At 50.4% G+C, this 19,236-nt stretch overlaps 1 protein-coding gene across 1 annotated transcript in view; it reads left to right on the top strand.

Annotated features, from left to right (window-relative positions):
- The window catches only part of MOCOS (molybdenum cofactor sulfurase), a 116,464-nt gene that overhangs the window by 71,738 nt on the left and 25,490 nt on the right, over positions 1 to 19,236 (top strand). Inside the window, exons 15-18 of the mRNA XM_060173720.1 lie at positions 4,367 to 4,388; positions 7,335 to 7,353; positions 10,167 to 10,192; positions 18,164 to 18,179. Coding sequence (XP_060029703.1) covers positions 4,367 to 4,388; positions 7,335 to 7,353; positions 10,167 to 10,192; positions 18,164 to 18,179 — 83 coding nt within the window. The remainder of the gene's footprint in view (positions 1 to 4,366; positions 4,389 to 7,334; positions 7,354 to 10,166; positions 10,193 to 18,163; positions 18,180 to 19,236) is intronic.

The following is a 19,236-nucleotide window of genomic DNA, read 5'->3' as shown; positions in this document are numbered from 1 at the left end:
ATTCCATATGCCCCAGTATCGACCCATCTTCCTCAGGTGTAGCACAGAGTATGTTGTCCATCCTCCCTCAGGAGGATGGAACATTCTCTACCATTGTTGATCCAGGTTAAGGGCAAGGTCCTATGGGGGCCCACAAAGGGGTCTATTTTGTTCTTCTTGATAGAGATGACCAGTAATAATGGAGAGAGGGATTTATTTGAGGTCTAGGCTCATCAAGTCTGTTTGGGAATCTCAGGACTCCACGACTAGGGCCCCAGTTGATGGGGTGGCCTGATAGTGACTAAAGAGTTATCGTTAAAGTATTTGGCCCAGGTTTAAGCCCCTGGCACACCACCAGAAATACTATGGCACTAGGGAAAGCTCTACTGGTTATGATGTCTTTCCCCCATCTATTTATTCTCACTGTCTCTCTCTCTGCCCTCCTTCTTTCTCTCTCTCTCCTTGGAAAAAAAGTCAGCCCAGACTGCTGAAATCACACATACAAGAGACTCCAGGACTTTTTTTTTTTTTTTTTTTTTGCAGAGTGAGGCAAGACAGTTTGTGCAAGGAGGCTAATTTCTGATAATATGAGCTTATTTAAACTGAAGATGATATTAGGATGGAGAAAATTGTGCATTGTACCCACGTTAGTTCCCTAAATTCATATTCCCAGTGAATCAAAGACCTTTATGGACTCTAGTCTTTGTCATCTTTGTATTTCATATGCTAGTTTTGTAAATAGATGTATCATGATTAGAACTGATAATTTGGTGGGTACACACGATACCCTTTGAATTCCCTAGTAGATGTTTAACAATCAGTCCAATTCATAGAAAGATAAAGCCCATTTATTGAATGTCTGGGTATTTGTATTCTGTCATCCTTTAACAAAAAAAATAAGCATTCATCTCCCAGCTTATGCATTGTGTGTGAGAGTGTATGTGTGTACTGAAACAAGGGCTGGATCCTGTTAGTCAACAATGTTTGTCGCTAGAGAAATTAATTAATGGGAGCTGGGTGGTGTTGCAGCAGGTTAAGTGCACATGGTAAAAAGCTCATGGAACGACATCAGTATCCTGGTTCAAGAACCCAGCTCCCCAGCTGCAAGTGGTGAAGCAGGTCTGTAGGTGTCTATCTTTTTCTCCCCATCTCTGTCTTCTCCTCCTCTCTTGATTTGTCTCTGTCCTATTCAACAACAACGACAGCAATAACAATAAGAAAACGATAAACAAGGGCAAAAAAAGGGAAAAATAAAATAAGAAAAAGAAAAGAAACTCTTATTCTTAGTGCCATTTAAAAAATTATTATCTTGCCATAGTCAGAAGTCCCTGATTTACCCCTTGTCATATTGACAAGAACAGTATGTATGCAGATGGATTGGGACAGGCTACTGCACTAAGAAATAGGAATATTACTTTCTTGTTTTTTTTTTTTTGCTTCCAGGGTTATTGTTAGGGCTCGTGCCTACACTACAAATCCACTGCTTTTGAGGCCATTTTTTCAATTTTTTTATAGGACATAGAGAAATGGAGAGCTGAGCGAGGGGAAGATAGAGAGGGAGAGAGATAGACACTTGCAGACCTGCTTCATCGTTTGTAAGGCAACCTCCCTGCAGATGGGAACCAGGAGCTCAAACTGGGATTCATGTGTGGGCCCTTGTGCTTTGTACTATGTGTGCGCTACCTCCTGGCCCCTAGGATCTTACTTTCAACTCCACTGGGCAACAACCATGACTCACAGGCAGTATTAGTATTTCTTAAATGTATGAACAAGTATGAGAAATTTAAAAAATTTAATTATTTTGTCCAGGCCAGTTCCTCCCGGGAAGAAGTAGATGGCATGTACACTCTTTGCTTCTCCTTTTCTCATCCTCCCTTTCATGTGTTCCCCACACCTGGACTACACACACACACACACACACACGCACGCACACACACACACACACACACACACACACCAGCCCACTGGTTAAGAGAGCTCTTTTATCTGAAATTGGAATATTCCTCAAAACATGAGCATATTTTCCTTCTGTGACAACAATTTGAGGCTTTGATAGATTTTTAAAAAAATATTTATTCCCTTTTGTTGCCCTTGTTTTATTGTTGTAGTTCTTACTTTTGTCATTGTTGGATAGGAGAGAAATGGAGAAAGGAGAAGACAGGAGGAGAGAGAGATAGACACCTGCAGAGCTGCTTCACTGCTTGTGAAGTGACTCCCCTGCAGGTGGGGAGTCAGGGGCTTGAACCAAGATCCTTGCTACAGTCCTTGCATTGCGCCACCTGCAAATAACCCGCTGCCCTACCACCCGACACCTGGCCTTGGTAGATTTTTAGCAAGTCAACCTATGCTCTGACTGTGTGTGATGGTCTCTGTTTGGTGCAGAGAAGGGCCCTACATTTTCTTTGTGAGTTGTTACACTGTGAGGTTCCAATGACCCCTTCCCACAAGTCCAGACCCATGGTGACCGCACCTACATGTGGCAGTCCCAACCATCCCATGGTGGCTGGGGTCAACTGGGGTCACATGGAGGGAAAGGAATAATGTTCTAACTTAGCTGAGAGCAGGCAGCAGGGCTGAGTGAGGACTTCCTCCTGCTAGGAGGTGACAGTGTCCTGAGAGGTGACAGCTCATCTCCTGGAGGCCACAGGGCCCAGAAGATAGGAGTCCCCCCAGGGGCCAAGGATGGGGTGCAGGAGTGGTTACACAAGTCCTGTCCTGGCCTCCCAGCTGCCTCATGAGATGACCTGCCCACTGACTGGACTCGGTGCAGTGATGTGAGGGTGCCAACCAGCAGGCCGCTTACTGGTGGAGGGGGGCGGCAGTGGGGAGGTTTGATGGCTGGCCTTGCAAAAACTCTGCACTCCCAGCCCCTCCTGTGGCCCCTCTGTGTGCTACAGTGACCGCCCTGAGGTCACATCCCCAGGCACTGTAACCATGGGGCTGCTCCCCCATGGAGCCACTCCAGGTCTCTGAGGACCTGAGGTGCTCCCTGAAAAGGACAGCTCTGTGCTCCTGGAGAGCAGCCACTCTGCAGACTGCCCACCTCTATCCCCAAGCAGGACCAGGCTGTTCCTCAGGGGAGTGGACAGAAGAGGTGTGTGGAATTCAGAGAGCAGTGAGGCTGGGCTGGGTCAGCCTTTCAGCAGGTCAGGGGGCTGATGGAGGAGGGTCTAGGGAGACAGGAGTGGGTGTGTTGCTCTAGACTCAGAGGCTCCTTTTGGGATCAGCAGTGTCATGGAATATTCTGTGACTCTGTGTGGAGTGGAGCATGGTGGCTTGTGACTACCAGCACCCAGGTCCATAGAACAACACTTTATTCAGACCGCATTAAGAGAACACCAAGTTCCACAAGAGGTAAAGTAGAATTTGAATGAACCACAGGCAGCAGACCTCTTCAGATGGGGGGGCAACTTCCATGGGGGGTGGCTCTGGGGCCACAGCCAGAATTGGCAGCTCAGGAGCAGGGGGGCACTCTGCAGAGGAGAGGGTCAGAGGTCAGCCTTGCCCAGGTGCTGCCCTTGCTGACTCAGCACCCCCACACCCCCAGCTTTCAGAGCACTGACTGCCCCCCTCTAGGACTGTCCCATTTATCCTGAGGGGTCAGGATGAGTCTCTGTGACACAACTCCAGCTCAGTTCCTCTGAGAGCCTCCCACCCTGTGTGCTCCAGTAAGCCCCACATCTCACCCCTGAGCAGAGCCAGCTGAATGTTGTGGAGTGGAGTGCTGGGGCACTGGGTGTCCTGGGCCAGCCTCAGAAGCTCCTCTGCCTGGAACCAAGTGACTCTGCCCTTGTTCCCGTGTGGGGACTTGGTGGTGGGCTGCCACGTTCTCTGGGCCTTGAGTGTCTCATCCTGAGGACCCAGCAGGGCCATACTGGCCTTGAAGGGGTGGTGCTCAGCATCCATGGTGATGTGGGGTATTTTCCTGATGGTTTCACAAGGGCACAGACAACGTGGTATGCCCCCCTCTGCATCCTCCTTGTCCCCTGAGGTCATCTGCGGAGACAGGGACCCAGGAAGCTCAGCCTGAGGCTGCGAGTTTACTGCCTGGGGTTCAGGTCCCCCTGGGCCCAGAGGCAGAGGGCCTGTGTGCTCAGGAAGTGCTCACCTGCTGCCTGCTCTGCAGCTCCTTTTCAGGCTCCTTTTGACCTGGCCTCTCCTGACGCCTGTCCTCCAAGGGAGGTGACCAGTCACTGTGAGTGCAGGATCCCGGGTCCCAGATGACTCTGCCCTTGTTCCTGCATGTGGCCTTCAGAGGGGGCTGCCACCTTCCCTGGACCTCGGGGGCTCCCATATTGTCCTGGGCACCCAGCAGTGATGCCTCCAGGGAGGGCTCAGCTTCCTTGCTGGTGGGGGGTATCTGCTTCTTAGTGTCAAATGGGCTCAGGTCACCTGGTGTGTCCCCCTCAGTGTCCTGCGTGTCCCCTGTGTTCATCTGCAGAGACAGGGACACAGTGAGCCCAACCTGAGTCTCTGTGTTTCTGCCCCTCCTGAGCCCCTGTGTTTCTACCCCTCATGAGTCCTAGTGTGGACACATCACTTGTCAAAGATAATCAGCTGAGGAGGGCAGACAGCACATGCTCTGAAAGATTCTCACCCAGAAACCCCACCCCTCATTCCCCATGTGTCCCTTTCCCCCCTGTAGGAGGGAGAAGGACTGACAGTAGCCTGCTCCACAAGGGGGCTTAGCACTCCAATTCAGCCCACAGATTATCCAGCCTTTGGGGAGACTCCAGTGCCCCCACCCTGCTCCTGTTACCCTGTTGTGACCTCACCCACCCCAAGGTGGGGAGGGTGTGGACAGATGTTCAATGGGCAGAGTGACATTGGGCTGAGGAGTCACTTCTATGTGAAGAGCTTGAGAGCCAATCAAACAGCTCACCTAAGTAGTGCACTTCTTAAACCTGTGTGTGTGTGTGTGTGTGTGTGTCTGTCTGTCTGTGTGTGTGTGTGTGTGTGTGTTCCCTGTGTGCGTGCACAACGGACCGTCTCAGTGGAGGAAGCTCCAGGGCTGTGGTGTCTTTTTATCTGTCCTCTCTCTCTGTTTCTCTCTCTGTGTGTCTCTCTTTCTATCTCAGTGCTATATAAACTCTCTGAATAGAACCTTATAAGTGTTCATGGCCCCATGAGGCCCACAACCATGAAGTGACCTATGTTCAGCCCAGAAAAAGCCACAGCCTGCAGAGCAGAGGATAAGCCGCACTGCTTGTCTGGGCATCAGGTCCCACAGGGCTTAGTGGCAGAGGGCCTGTGGGTTCAGGAAGTGACAGGTGCTCACATGCTGCACAGGTTGCAGCTCCTCTTTAGGCTCCTGGGGTCCTGCCCCACCCCCTGAGGCTTGTTCTCCACTGGAGGGAGCCAGTCACTGTAAGGGCAGGACCCCTAGTACCAGACAGCTCAGCCCTTGTTCCTGCAAGGAGGCTTGGGAGGGGGCTGCTATCTTCCCTGAGCCTTGGGGCCCCCATATTGTCCTGGGGGACAATTGTCCATATTGTACTTGCCTCCAGCAGGGACTCAGCTCCCTTGCTGTTGGGGAAAATCTGCTCTTCAGTGTTAGGGGGACTAAGGCCACCTGGCATGTCCTCCCTTGTGTTTCTCATGGTCATCTGTAGAGACATAGACAGAGTCACTGCCCCTCGTAAGCTCTAGTGTCCACAGGACCCGTGTTATAGCTGACTGTGAGGGGGGCAGGCAGCATATACTCTGAAAGCGTCTCACCCAGGGCCCTCACCCCTCCTTCTCCATGTGGCCCTTTCTCTGTGGCCATCTGCAAGGAGAAGCACTGATAGCAGATTTCTCTCCCAAGGTACTGAGCACCCTGACGGAGCCCACATTGTATCCAGTCTTGTGGGGGACCACAGAGCCCTCAGCCTTCTCCTCCAAGTCCACCCACTTGGCATGGTGACCACACCAACACCCAGGATGTGAGGGTGTGGACAGAGGCTTCAGTGGGCAGAGTGCCATAGGACTGGGAGACAGTGCGAGGGGTCAGTTGTTTAAAGCTTTGGAGTCAAGGAAATCTCTCTCCTGGCAAGTGTGTTGTTTTCCTGTGTATGTGTGTGTGGGGAGGTGGGGTGTGTGGGGGTCTGTTGTTGAGGTGGTCTGGTGTCGGGCTGCACCGCGGAGAAGAGAGCGGACGTCCAGAGCAAAGGGGTACACAGATCTTTATTATAGGATGGGGGGGGAGGTTTGGTTCAGACCACGTGGAACCAGCCGACCATGGCCAACCACGGGGGGAGAGCAGGGAGCGAGACCTCAGAGAGGGAGAGCCGAGAGCCCAGAGAGGGAGAGCCGAGAGCCCAGAGAGGGAGAGCCGAGAGAGAGAGGGGAGGGGTGAGGGGGCTTTTTATTGGGCGACAACCAGGGGTGACGTGTAGGGCCAGGATTGGTTGAAAGGGGGCACTCTAGGATTTAGCGGGGCATAGAAAAACCTGGGGATGGAGCCAGGATTGGTTGAAAGGGGGCACTCTAGGATTTAGCGGAGCATAGAAAAACCTGGGGGCGGAGACTGCATCAGAATAAGTCCTCAGCAACATCTCCTCCTATCCCTTTATATCTAAATGGACACAGTAAAGAAAAATGGAATGGAGCAGGTTTAAATGTTTTAGAGGAATGCCATGCTCGGGTGGGAAGATGTAGGACTTTCTGTGGAGGAGGGAAGGCTTAAATGGCTGCCAACCTTATGAGATTTATGCGTTCTCCTGTGCTCAACCCCTCTTTATAGAGAGAGACTTACCTGGAGAGACTCATCTTATAGGTTTAAGCGCAGCCTGCTCAACCATCTCTTCACAATATGTCTACATCTTTTCTATCTTTCTACCTAGTAATAGCATAAGATGTACAAAGTCTATAAAAGACTATCATGGGGCAGAAACCTTTTGGGCATAAGCCTAAATGACATAACAAAATAGGAAGTGATAAGTAGGGGAGAAGTAAAAGCCAGTGTGGTGTGAAGGGAAGGATTGGTGTGTAAAGGAGCATTCTCTGTTTGGGTGGGGAAAGGGGCAAGGGTACATAATGAGGGGGAGGCGGGAGGCATGACCCACCAAACAGAGGAGCTATTTGGCATTGTATAGTACTCAAGGCAACAGTCTGTAAAGTCTATGAATTACTCAGGATCAGTCTATGAAAAACCAGCAACGTGAAGGGAAGGAAGCTGCTGTAAAATTGTCTAAAGTGTCCAAAGGGTATACCAGCAAGTCCGATAGAAGTCTCAGTCCAAAGTAGGCGACTGGGGGAGAAATGGCAGGGGATGAAATGTTGCATGAGGAAGGTCAGCCTCTGGAATTCTGCTTTTCTGTAGATTGTGAGCTTGAACCGCCAAAACGTGACAGGTCAAAGCAAAAGCAGGAAAGGCAGACAGGCAGTAAAAAGGTTCTGTCCTTGGAGTCTGCGAATCATATTCTTCAGATCGCGTTGAGTGACATCTAGGGTTTCGGGGGGTGTGCCACGGTAGTCGTGCCATCTAGTGAGTGACTTCAGGGTGTGCAGGGGTTAAGATGGTTTTTCCGGGATTCCTGTGAAAGAAACATAAACAATCTGCTTCTCGTGGTTAGCAGGGCATCTGATTTGAATGCTTTATAGAAGAAGAGGTTTGGTGCCTTGACCAACTGAGTATTGGGGGATGTATCTTTCCTATTCATTTATGATTACATTTTATATTATTTGTCATGGTAGTCAGCCGTTTATCTGGAAGGTCCTGGGTGATTCATGGGGAAAAAGACCTTATCTTTTAACAAAGACTCTAAGGTGTAGGGAAGCGGGAACTATCTTATCCCTTTTTTTTTTTTTTTTTTTTGTATCTTGTATCTTGCCTTTTGTTGCCCTAGTTGTTCTTGTTGTAATTATATTGTTGTTATTGCTGATATTGTGGTTGTTGGATAGAGAAATGGAGAGAGGAGGGAAAGACAGAGGGAGATAAAGATACCTGTAGACCTGCTTCACCGCCTGTGAAGTGATTCCCCTGCAGGTGAGGAGCCGGGGGCTCAAACTGGGATCCTCAAGCCAGTTCTTGCTAAACTCGCTGCGCCACCACCCGATTCCCAGGAACTATCTTTTAACATAAACGCTATGGCCATGCCAATAGCAACCTTGAGGGCACATGTGGCTCCCCACATGTCCCCCTGTCTTATATCATGTTTTGATGTTTGGCGGACTTTGTTTTGTGGCAGGGTGGACTGTGCCTGTCTTAGGTTGGGGATCAGCCTTCCGTCTTACCCGTCATTGGAACACCTGGTCATTTTTGCCCAGTAGTACCAGATGCCCTGTCTTAGGTTGACTGGACAGTGCTAGTTTCCTCTTACCCGTCATTGGCTAGCCAGCCCTCTACATGGTGGACGTTCTGATGGAGGGGGGCAAATCCTCCACAGCAACTCAATATTCTGCCATGTCCAGCCTATGATAGTGACTTTGTATAGGTTGCATCTTTATGGCATCAATCTGTTGCTGCAAAAGGCCATGAGCTTGTTAAGAATTATAGGACTGTGGTCCGTGAGGTGATGCAGTGACTAAAGCCTTGGACTCTTAAGCATGAGGTCCTGAGTTCGATCCCTGGCAGCACATGTACCAGAGTGAGTCTGGTTCTTTCTCTCTTTCTCATTAATAAATAAATTTAAAATGTGAAAAAAAAGAATTATAGGACCTATTGTGAGCAGAAGAAGTAAAACAAGCTAGGGTCCCACAACTAAGGGTATACAGGTAAGGAAGGGGGAATGTATCCATTGATATGAAGAGGTAGGAGCATATCTCAAGTCTAAGGGAAGCAGTCAGTGAATGTGATGTCCAGGGGAACAGCCATTTGTCTTTGGGGGTAGTAAAGGATGTCCGTGGCATGGGTGATGTTATAAAGAGAAACATCTTTAAATTGTTGGCTGACAAAGGCAGGCCTATGGTGGCAAGACAAGATACACCAGTTAAGTTTACAAGAATATGTGAATGTTGCTAATTCACATAGGTTGGATATGGAGGAACTTCTTACAGTTTAATACCTTACCGTATGAACAGATGATTCCTCATATGAAGGCTTGATAGCTGTAATCACTTACTTGTGAAAAACAATAAAACTTGTAACAAGTTAGAGGTTTACTATAATTGACTTTGGACTATAAGCAGACTCAGGTTACTTAGAGAGTTAATGCATGTTAGTAACAATGGTTTAAACATTTAGAGTACTTCTGAGCAGATGGGTCATACAAAAAATTTTTGGTCATTCAGCACACTCACTCACAAAACACAACTGACCATTCATAACATAAGACATTCAGGGAAGGGGTAGGAGAGAGGGCTCTGTGAGCCAATTTTTGTAGGTTCTGCCATACCATATTATGGATCCTGGGATGTATCCTGCATCTGGTCCTCTTGTGTTATTTCTTGTTCTTCAGGAATAACAGCGCCATCCTGCGGGTATTGTCGGACATGACGGGCAGGAACCCAGACAGGTTTAGAGAAATTTTGAGGGAAAATGCATGCGAAACCCCTTCCCATGGTCAATAATGGGTCAGGCCCTTTCCAAACTTTATCGAGTGGGTCTCTCCATTTGACCTTAATAGATGGGAGGGTAGATGGTGTTTGCCAGTGAAGAATAATAGGGGGTAAGGCTGAGTTATTGTAAATATTAAAGAGATTTAACGTAGTTAAGGCTTTTGCTAGCTGGATATTTGGGGGATATGTTCCTCCTTTATCTTTATTTAGTTGAGCCTTCAGAGTTTGATGGGCCCTCTCGACAATGCCTTGTCCCTGTGGATTGTAGGGAATGCCCGTGGTATGAGTAATATTCCAGAGGGAACAAAAATCTTTAAATTGTTTACTTGTAAACATAGGTGCATTGTCTGTTTTCAAAAATAATGGGACCCCCATAACGGCAAAACAAGAGAGCATATGGCTTACAAGCTTTTTAGCACTTTCTCCTGTCTGAGTTGTAGCCCACATAAATTTAGAAAAGGTATCAATTGAGACAAACACATATTTTTGTTTGTCAAAGTTTGGTATGTGGGTGACATCAATTTGCCAAATAGCATTAGCTTTTAAACCTCGGGGATTAACCCCAAGGGTCTGGATAGCAGGTGTCTTTATGAGACTTGCACAAGAAGAGCATGTAGTGAGGATATGTTTTAACTGTGATACAGGAACATCAGGGAATCGAGCTTGAAGGCCTTTAAGATTAACATGGGTTAGAGAGTGAAAATTAGCAGGATCAGAGACAGAGACTGGGAAAGTTCCTGTGGAGGCAAGGCGGTCAACTGCGGCATTCCCTTCGGACAGGGAACCAGGAAGAGGGCTGTGGGAGCGAAGGTGTTGAATATACAGTGGTTGGGTTCGAGAACAGAGCATAGAGGCGATTTGAATCAATAGAGGGGAAAGTGGGTTGTCATCAATTTTCACATACGAACGAGCAAGCCATGGAAGTAAGTTAACAGTATACACACTGTCAGAAAAAAGGTTGAAGGATTCTGGTACAGCTTTTAGTGCAAGAAAAACAGCATAAAGTTCTTTGTACTGAGGGGAATTATCAGGAAGCTCAGTAAAGAGAGGTTTAGGAGATTGTTTGTCTGGGTAATATATAAGGGCAGCAGCTCCCCTTTTTCCGCCATCAGTAAAGATTGTAGGAGCAGAGGGAATGGGATACCGAGAGAAAAGTTTAGGTGCTAGTAGAGGCAGAAGAGGTAAAGAAGCTATCAATTTATTAGAAGGAAAATGGTTATCTATTTGTCCTGGAAACCCCACGAAGCTTATGGCAAAGCGGGAATGATGGCGTATAAGCCACTCTGTATCTGTGAGAGAAAAGGGCAGAATGATTAAATCCGGTTCTTTCCCGAAGACCTGCACAGACCTATTTCTTCCTTGGCGAACCATGAATGCTAATGCATCTATCTCAGTGAGGAGTCTTGGAGCTCCTCCTACTGGCGTGTGAAGCCATTCGAGAACCCCATGGTCTTGCCACAGTGCCCCTACTACTGTGGGGGTGGAGTTGAAGATTAGAAGGTTTACCGGAGAGGAGGGGGAGAATCGAACAAGGTGCATGTCCTGGAGGGCCTGGTTAACCCTTTCCAGTGCCAAGGAGGCCTCAGGAGTTAATTTACGTTTTGAAGAGGGCTGTTTGTTTCCTTTCAACAGGTCAAACAGTGGTTGGAGGCAGCTTGTGGGCAGATAGAGATACTGCCTAAGCCAATTTAAATTTCCTAGAAAACTTTGTAAAGAAGCAAGAGTAAGGTTAGAAGGGAAGGTAACATTAGGTTTTAAGGGACGAATTTGCGTTAGAGAAATCTCTGAACCTAGGAAGGATATTGGAGGGATTAGCTGTATCTTCTCAGGGGCTACATTAAGGTTGCTTTTCTTTAATGCAGGAATGAGAAAATCACGTAAGGCATAGAGATCTGTATCTGATTTTCCCCATATTAAAATATCATCTGTATAATGAAAAATATTAAGGCCCTTATGAATATATGGGACAAGGGCAGATTTAACAGCCTCCTGACAAATCGTAGGACTATTGGCCATACCCTGGGGCAGCACCACCCATTCAAATCTATCAGCGGGACTGGCATTATTAATAGACGGAACAGAGAAGGCAAAACGTTTACAATCTCGCGGATGCAAGGGGATAGAGAAAAAACAATCTTGTATATCAATAGCTATGATTGGAATTCCCGTGGGAATTGCAGAAGCAAGAGGCAAACCCCTTTGGGGGGAGCCCCAGACCTGCATGGTTTTATTTACTGCACGGAGATCTTGAAGGAGGCGCCATTTTCCCAAGCGCTTTTTAATCACAAAGACAGGAGTATTCCATGGGCTTCGAGAATGACGAATGTGTCCCAAGGACAACTGCTCTCGGACGAGCTCTTTTAAAATTTTTAGCTTATCCCTAGGTAAAGGCCACTGTTCCACCCAGACAGGCTCATTAGAAAGCCAGCTTAAGCGGGGTGTTTGGCTACGAACAGTGGCATTTAGTATTGGGGGTGCTGAATAGACCTGGTATCGCGGGAATGAGTTTTACGCTCTGCAGAGGCGTCTGTGGATATCCTAACATTAAGACATTCCAGAAGATCTCTGCCCAGTAAGTTGGTGCTAATATTAGCTACCAAAGGGCGGAAGTGTCCAGTAGAACCTTCTGGGTCTTCCCACATAAGCGAGTCTCGTGTGTAAAATGCTCTCGTCATCCCTCCTATTCCATGTAAACTGGGTCCAGGGATGAGTTCCCAATCTTGGGGAATCTCTTCTTGCCTTAAAATCGTCTTTGCTGCCCCCGTGTCAATCAAAAATTTAAAAGGAATGTTCCCTATCTTTACTGTCATAGAAGGGTGACCTTGTTCTAAAACAGGAGTAATCCACAAAATCTTAGGCCCCGAATTTGTACTATTCAGGGGCGAACCATCTTTATGAAATTGGGACCAACAATCTCTCTTCCAATGAAACCCCTTACGACATTTTGGACAAACAGTACGTGGTCTCTGGCTCCCTGACTGAAAGCGGGGTTGCTCTGGCTGGAGGCGTGGTTTCCCTGACTGGAGGCATGGTTGCAATTTATCAGGACATTGGTTACGCCAATGTCCTTGGCGACCGCACTGAAAGCAGGCCCCGTTTTGCTTACGTGGGGCAACTGCATAGACCTGCGTCGTAGCGGGTGTCCCATAATTGCCTGATGTAAGTTCCTGTGTCGCTAGAATCCAATTATCTGGGTGTAGGTGTTTAAGATTAAGGCATACCTGACGGAATTGTGGTGTCATGCCTTCCCAGACAATAGAGCGCAGGAGTAGTGTGCGGACGTCAGGATTATAAACCTTTCTCTCTAAGCTTCTCTTCACCCTTGAGATGAAGCTCGCCAATGACTCATCAGAGCCTTGGTGAAAAGAGTTAATGGGAGCTGATGGATCTACATCAGGTGTGGTCACCCTTTCCCATGCTTGTGTTGCACAGATGCGTACCTGTTCAAAATAACCAGTTGGAAACCTGGCTTCTGCCTGCTGAGCTCCAGATTCATAAGCTCCTGCTCCAAACAAAGCATCAGAATTCCATTCTACCTGTTTGTTACTATTTTCCTGCGATTGCCTAGAGCACTCATCGCGGAAACATGCCTGCCACTGAAGATAGAGTGGGTCTGGGAGTGCAGCACGAGCCAGTTCTTTCCAGTCTTGTGGTATATTTAAATGCTGGTAAAAGCTTCTCAAAACGGACTTGGTCCATGGAGAGTGCATACCATCCTCCCTGACTGCTTGCCTGAGCGTTCCAAGTTCCTTCGAGGAATATGGCTGCCACGGCTGAGGGTTTTGTTTAGAAGGGGCCAAGTTTACCGGGAATGTGTGGATTTGGTCCGATGGCGTGGGAGAGGGAGCTACAGAAGTGGAAAGTTCAGTAGAAACTGCTGTAGTGGCTGCAGGGGAGACTAAACGCATATCTACGGGGACGGAGCTCCCGGGGTGGACTGCACATGGTTTAAAATCCTTAAATGCTGAAAAAACATCCTTTAGCTCTCGTATCTCAGCCACTAGGTCCCTTAATGGTGACGTATCAGCAGGGGGCGGGGTCAGGGACGAGGAAGCCTCAGGCGGAGCTGAAACCGCGGCGGCAGGGGCCAGGGGCGGAGCTGAAACCGGAACGGCAGGGGGAGGGGCTAGAGAACCGGAAGCCTCACGGGAAGCGGGGGGCGGGGCCAGAGAAGCAGAAGGAACTGAACACGTGTCTGCCACAGAAGGGACCGAACACTTGTCTGCAGAAGGAGCCGAACACGTGTCTGTGGGGACAGCTGGGGGAGGGGTCAAAGGAGCGGCAAAACACGTGTCTTCAGGGGCAGTGGGGGGAGGGGTCGTGGAAGCAGAAGCTGCCGCAGGAGAAACCGAACACGTGTGCCCGGAGGCAGTGGTTTGGGGGCTGACTGCAGATTGCTTAGGGTGTTTAAGTCCTAAGCAAATATCCTTTAACTCCTGTATCTCAGCCTCAAGGTCACTTAACCTTTTGGCAGGAGGCCTTGTACATATCCTGAAAATAGTAAATATAGCCATGAGAACCCATGGTGTAGCAAAAATTAAAGCGTCTGTGAGATCGAAAGCCTGTCCCAGGAGAGAAGGATAGAATGTCTGGGACACCTCCTCATAAAACGGAAAAAATCCCATGGTGGAGGGAAATGCGGGGCCACAGAAGCGGGCGGATTCCACTTACCTGTGTCTGGGCGGTTTCGGAGACCTCAGGCCGGGCGTGGTGTGGGTACGGAACACGATGGGCGCCAGATGTTGTTGAGGTGGTCTGGTGTCGGGCTGCACCGCGGAGAAGAGAGCGGACGTCCAGAGCAAAGGGGTACACAGATCTTTATTATAGGATGGGGGGGGAGGTTTGGTTCAGACCACGTGGAACCAGCCGACCATGGCCAACCACGGGGGGAGAGCAGGGAGCGAGACCTCAGAGAGGGAGAGCCGAGAGCCCAGAGAGGGAGAGCCGAGAGCCCAGAGAGCGAGAGCCGAGAGAGAGAGGGGAGGGGTGAGGGGGCTTTTTATTGGGCGACAACCAGGGGTGACGTGTAGGGCCAGGATTGGTTGAAAGGGGGCACTCTAGGATTTAGCGGAGCATAGAAAAACCTGGGGCCGGAGACTGCATCAGAATAAGTCCTCAGCAACAGGGGTCGGGTGGGGAGGGAGCCTGAGGGGGAGCTGGGACTCTCCCAGAGGAGGAAGCTCCTTGGCTATGGTGTCTTTCCTTCCCTCTTTGCTCTCTCCCGTCTCTCTGTCTCTTTCCATCTCTGTCCTTGAATCAACTCTCTCCAGATGAGACTGAGATGTGGTCACAAGCCTAATGAGGTCCAGAATCATGACTGGACCTGTATTTAACCCAGCACCAGCCAGAGCCAGGACAGTAGGAGACAAGCCACGTGGCTTGTCTGGGCTTCAGGTGCCCCTGGGCTCAGGGGCAGAGGGCCTGTGGGTTCAGGAAGTGACCGGTGCTCACCTGCTGCACGGGTTGCAGTTCCCCTTCAGGCTGCTGGGGTCCTGGCCCACCCTCAGGTTGGTTCTCTCGCTGAGGGGGCCAGTCACTGTAAGGACAGGACCCTGAGTACCAGATAACTCTGGCCTTCTTCCTACGTGGGGGCTTGGGAGGAGGCTGACACCTTCCCTGGGCCTCAGGCACTCCCATATTGTCCTGGGGACCTTGCAGGGCCATATATGCCTCCAGGGAGGGCTCAGCTTCTTTTCTGGTGGGAGGCACCGGCCCAGAGGTCTCACAAGGGGTCAGGCAGCCTGGCGTGTCTTCCTCTGTGTTTTGCGTGTCTCCTGTGTTCATCTGCAGAGACAGGGACACAGTGAGGCCAACCTGAGTCTCAGTGTTACTGCCCCTCTTGAGCCTCTGTGTCTCTACCCCTCATGAGTCCTAGTGTGGACATGTCACTTGTCAATGATAATCAGATGAGGGACCCTCTGCAAGGGCACGCAGCACAGGCTCTGAAAGATTCTCACCAGAAACCCCACCCCTCATTCCCCATGTGTCCCTTTTCCCCTTGTAGGAGGGAGAAGGACTGACAGCAGCCTGCTCCCCATGGGGGCTTAGCACTCCAACTCAGCCCACAGACTATCCAGCCTTTGTGGAGACTCCAGTGCCCCTACCCTGTTCCTGTTACCCCCTTTGTCAACTCACCTATACCAGGGAGGTGAGGGTGTGGCCAGAGGCCTCAATGTGCAGACTGACATTGGGTTGACTTGTCACATGTATTTGTGAAGAGCTTGAGAGCCAATAAAACAGCTCACCTAATTAGTGCACTGCTGACAAATATGGAGTGTGCGTGTGTGTGTGTGTGTGTGTGTGTGCATATGTGCATGCACGCTAAAAGAACCATCCCCGGGGAGGAAGCACCAGGTCTGAGGTGTGTTTCTCTCCGTCTTCTCTCTCTGTTTCTATCTTTGTGTTTGTCTCTGTCTTTCCATCTCTGTCCTTGTATAACTCTCTGAATAGAAGCTTATAAGTGGTCATAGCCCCATGAGCAGGACCCCAGTACCAGACAACTGTGCCCTTGTGCCTGCAAGGAACCTGGGAGGAGGCTACTTCCTTCCCTGGGCCTTGGGGCCCTCAGATTGTCCTGGGGATCCAGCAGGCCCACACTTGCCTCCAGCGGGCACTCAGCTTCCTTGCTGGTGGGGAGCATCTGCTCTTCGGTATTAGGGGGACTCAGGCCACCTGTCATGTCCTCCCCTGTGTCCAGTGTGTCCCCCATGATCACCTGCAGAGACAGGGAGATAGTCATTGCCCCTTGTAAGCCCTAGTGTCCCCCGGTCCCCTTTCTTAGCTGACTGTGAGGCGGGCAAGCACCACATGCTCTGAGAGATTCTCACCCATGTCCCCCCACCCCTCATCCTCCATATGACCATTTTCCTGTGACCATCCACAGGAGAAGCACTGATAGTAGATTTGTTCTCAAAGGGACTTAGCACCCCGACTCAGCCCACAGTGTATTCAGCCTTGTTGGGGACCACAGAGCTCTCAGCCTTAGTCTCCCTGCCCACACCTCAGCCATTGTGACCTCACCAACACCAAGGATGTGAGGGTGTGGACAGAGGCTTCAATGGGCAGAGTGCCATAGGACTGGGGAGTCACTGCTAGGAGTCATTTGTGAAAAGCTTTGGAGTCAACAAAATAGCCCTCTTGGCTAGTGTGTTGCTTTGGTGTATATGTGTGTGTGGTGGGGTGGGAGGCGTTGGGGGGTGTGGAGCTGGGACTCTCCCAGAGGAGGAAGCTCCTTGGCTATGGTGTCTTTCCTCTCTCCTTTCGCTCTCCCATCTGTCTATCTCTTTCCATCTCTGTCCTTGCATCAACTCTCTCCAGTTGAAGCTTAGGTGTGATCACAAGCCCAGTGAGGCTCAGAATCATGAAGTGACCTGTATTCAACCCAGCACCACTCAGAGCCAGGACATCAGGATCTTGTCTGGGCTTCAGGTGCCCCTGGGCTCAGGGGCAGAGGGCCTGTGGGTTCAGGAAGTGACCGGTGCTCACCTGCTGCACGGGTTGCAGTTCCCCTTCAGGCTGCAGGGGTCCTGGTCCACCCTCAGGTTGGTTCTCTCGCTGAGGGGGCCAGTCACTGTATGACAGGACCCTGAGTACCAGATAACTCTGCCCTTGTTCCTACGTGGGGGCTTGGGAGGAGGCTGACACCTTCCCTGGGCCTCAGGCACTCCCATATTGTCCTGGGGACCTTGTAGGGCCATATATGCCTCCAGGGAGGGCTCAGCTTCTTTTCTGGTGGGAGGCACCGGCCCAGAGGTCTCACAAGGGGTCAGGCAGCCTGGCGTGTCTTCCTCTGTGTTTTGCGTGTCTCCTGTGTTCATCTGCAGAGACAGGGACACAGTGAGCCCAACCTGAGTCACGGTGTTACTGTCCCCAACCCGAGTCTCTGGGTTTCTGCCCCTCATGAGCCCCTGTGTTTTTAACCCTCATGGGTCCTAGTGTGGACATGCCACTTATCAAAGATAATCAGCTGAGGGACCCTCTGAGGAGGGCAGCAGCATTCTCTCTGCCAGCATAGTCTCTCACACAGATCTTCCCATGTGTTCCCACCCCCCTGAAGGAAGGAGACCCTCTGATGGCAGACTTGGATCTCTCTCACCCCGCGATGCAGCCCACAGCTTATTCAGCCTTGGGGGAACCATCATTTCCCACCCCCTACTCCCCAATCCAATCTATATCCCGTGTTATATCCCAGGAAGTGAGGGTGTGGACAGAGGATTCAGTGGGCAAAGTGACATGGGAGTTAGGAGTTACTCCTAGGAGTCAGTTGTGCAAAGCTTTGGAGTCAACAAAGTAGCTCTCCTGGTCAGTGCGCTGCTTTGCCCTGTGTGTGTGCATGAGAGCGGGATAGAGCTTGAACTTTCCGGGGAGGAAGCTCCAGGGCTGTTGAGTCTTTCTGTCTGTCCTCCAATCCCTCATCCCCCAGATATTCTCTTTTGAGGTGTACATGGCATGACCCACCCTGTGGCCCCAGAATTAGGAATTAATCTGTGGTTTTCCTGACACCTGGAAGGAAGACACACTCTGTCTATATCGCTCTCATTCTATATGTGTGTGTGTGTGTGTGTGTGTGTGTGTGTCTTTCCATCTCTGTCCTTATATCAGCTCTCTCAAGAGAAACTTTATGTGGTCACAGGCCCCATGAGGCCCAGAATCATGAAGTGACCTGTGTCTGTGTTCAAGCCAGAACCAGCCACAGCCAGTAGAGCAGGAGACAAGCCAGGGTACTGGTCGGGGCATCAGGTCTCACAGGGCCTAGTGGCAGAGGGCCTGTGGGCTCAGGAAGAGACAGGTGCTCATGTGCTGCACAGGTTGCAGCTCCTTTGTAGACTCCGGGGGTCCGGATCCACCTCCCACTCCCAAGGCTTGTTCTCCAGGGGAGGGAGCCAGTCTCTGTAAGGGCAGGACCCCGAGTACCAGACAACTCAGCCCTTGTTCCTGCAAGGAGGCTTGGGAGGGGGCTGCTACATTTCCTGGGCCACAGGGCCCCCATATTGTCCTGGGGACTCAGCAGGGTCACACTTGCCTCCAGTGGGGACTCAGCCTCCTTGCTGGTGGGCTGCATCTGCTCTTCAGTATTTGGGGGAATCAGGCCACATGGCATGTCCTCCCCTGTGTCCAGTGTGTCCCCCGTGGTCATCTTCAGAGACAAGGACTGAGTCAGTGCCCCTCGTAAGCCCTAGTGTCAACAGGTCCCGTGTCATAACTGACTGTGAGGAGGGTAGGTAGCACATGCTCTGAAAGATTCTCACCCAGGGCCTCCCACCCCTCATCCTCCATGTGTCCCTTTTCCTGTGGCCATCCGCAAGGAGAAGCTCTGATAGTAGATTTCTCCCCCAAGGGACTTAGTGCCCCGACTCAGCCCACAGTGCATCCAGTCTTGTTGGGGGACCACAGAGGCCTCAGCCTTATTCTTCCTGCCCACCCCTCAGCCATTGTGACCTCAGCAACACCCAGGAAGTCAAGGTGTGGACAAAGGCTTCAATGGGCAGAGTGGCATAAGACTGGGGAGTCACTGCTAGGAGTCAGTTGTGAGACGCTTTGGTGTCAACAAAATAGCCCTCCTGGCTAGTGTGTTTCTTTCCTGTCAGTGTGTGTGTGTGGGTGGGGGTGTGGGAAGGATTGGGGGCTGTGGAGCTGGGACTCTCTCAGAGGAGGAAGCTCCTTGGCTATGGTGTCTTTCCTTCCCTCTTTGCTCTCTCCCGTCTCTCTATCTCTTTCCATCTCTGTCCTTGAATCAACTCTCACCAGATGAAGCTTAGATGAGGTCACAAGCCCCAT

The sequence above is a fragment of the Erinaceus europaeus genome, chromosome 15 (genome assembly GCF_950295315.1).
Source record: "Erinaceus europaeus chromosome 15, mEriEur2.1, whole genome shotgun sequence".
Classification (NCBI taxonomy): domain Eukaryota; kingdom Metazoa; phylum Chordata; class Mammalia; order Eulipotyphla; family Erinaceidae; genus Erinaceus; species Erinaceus europaeus.
Note: the sequence above shows the minus strand (reverse complement) of the source record. Positions and strands in the feature narration are given on the sequence as shown.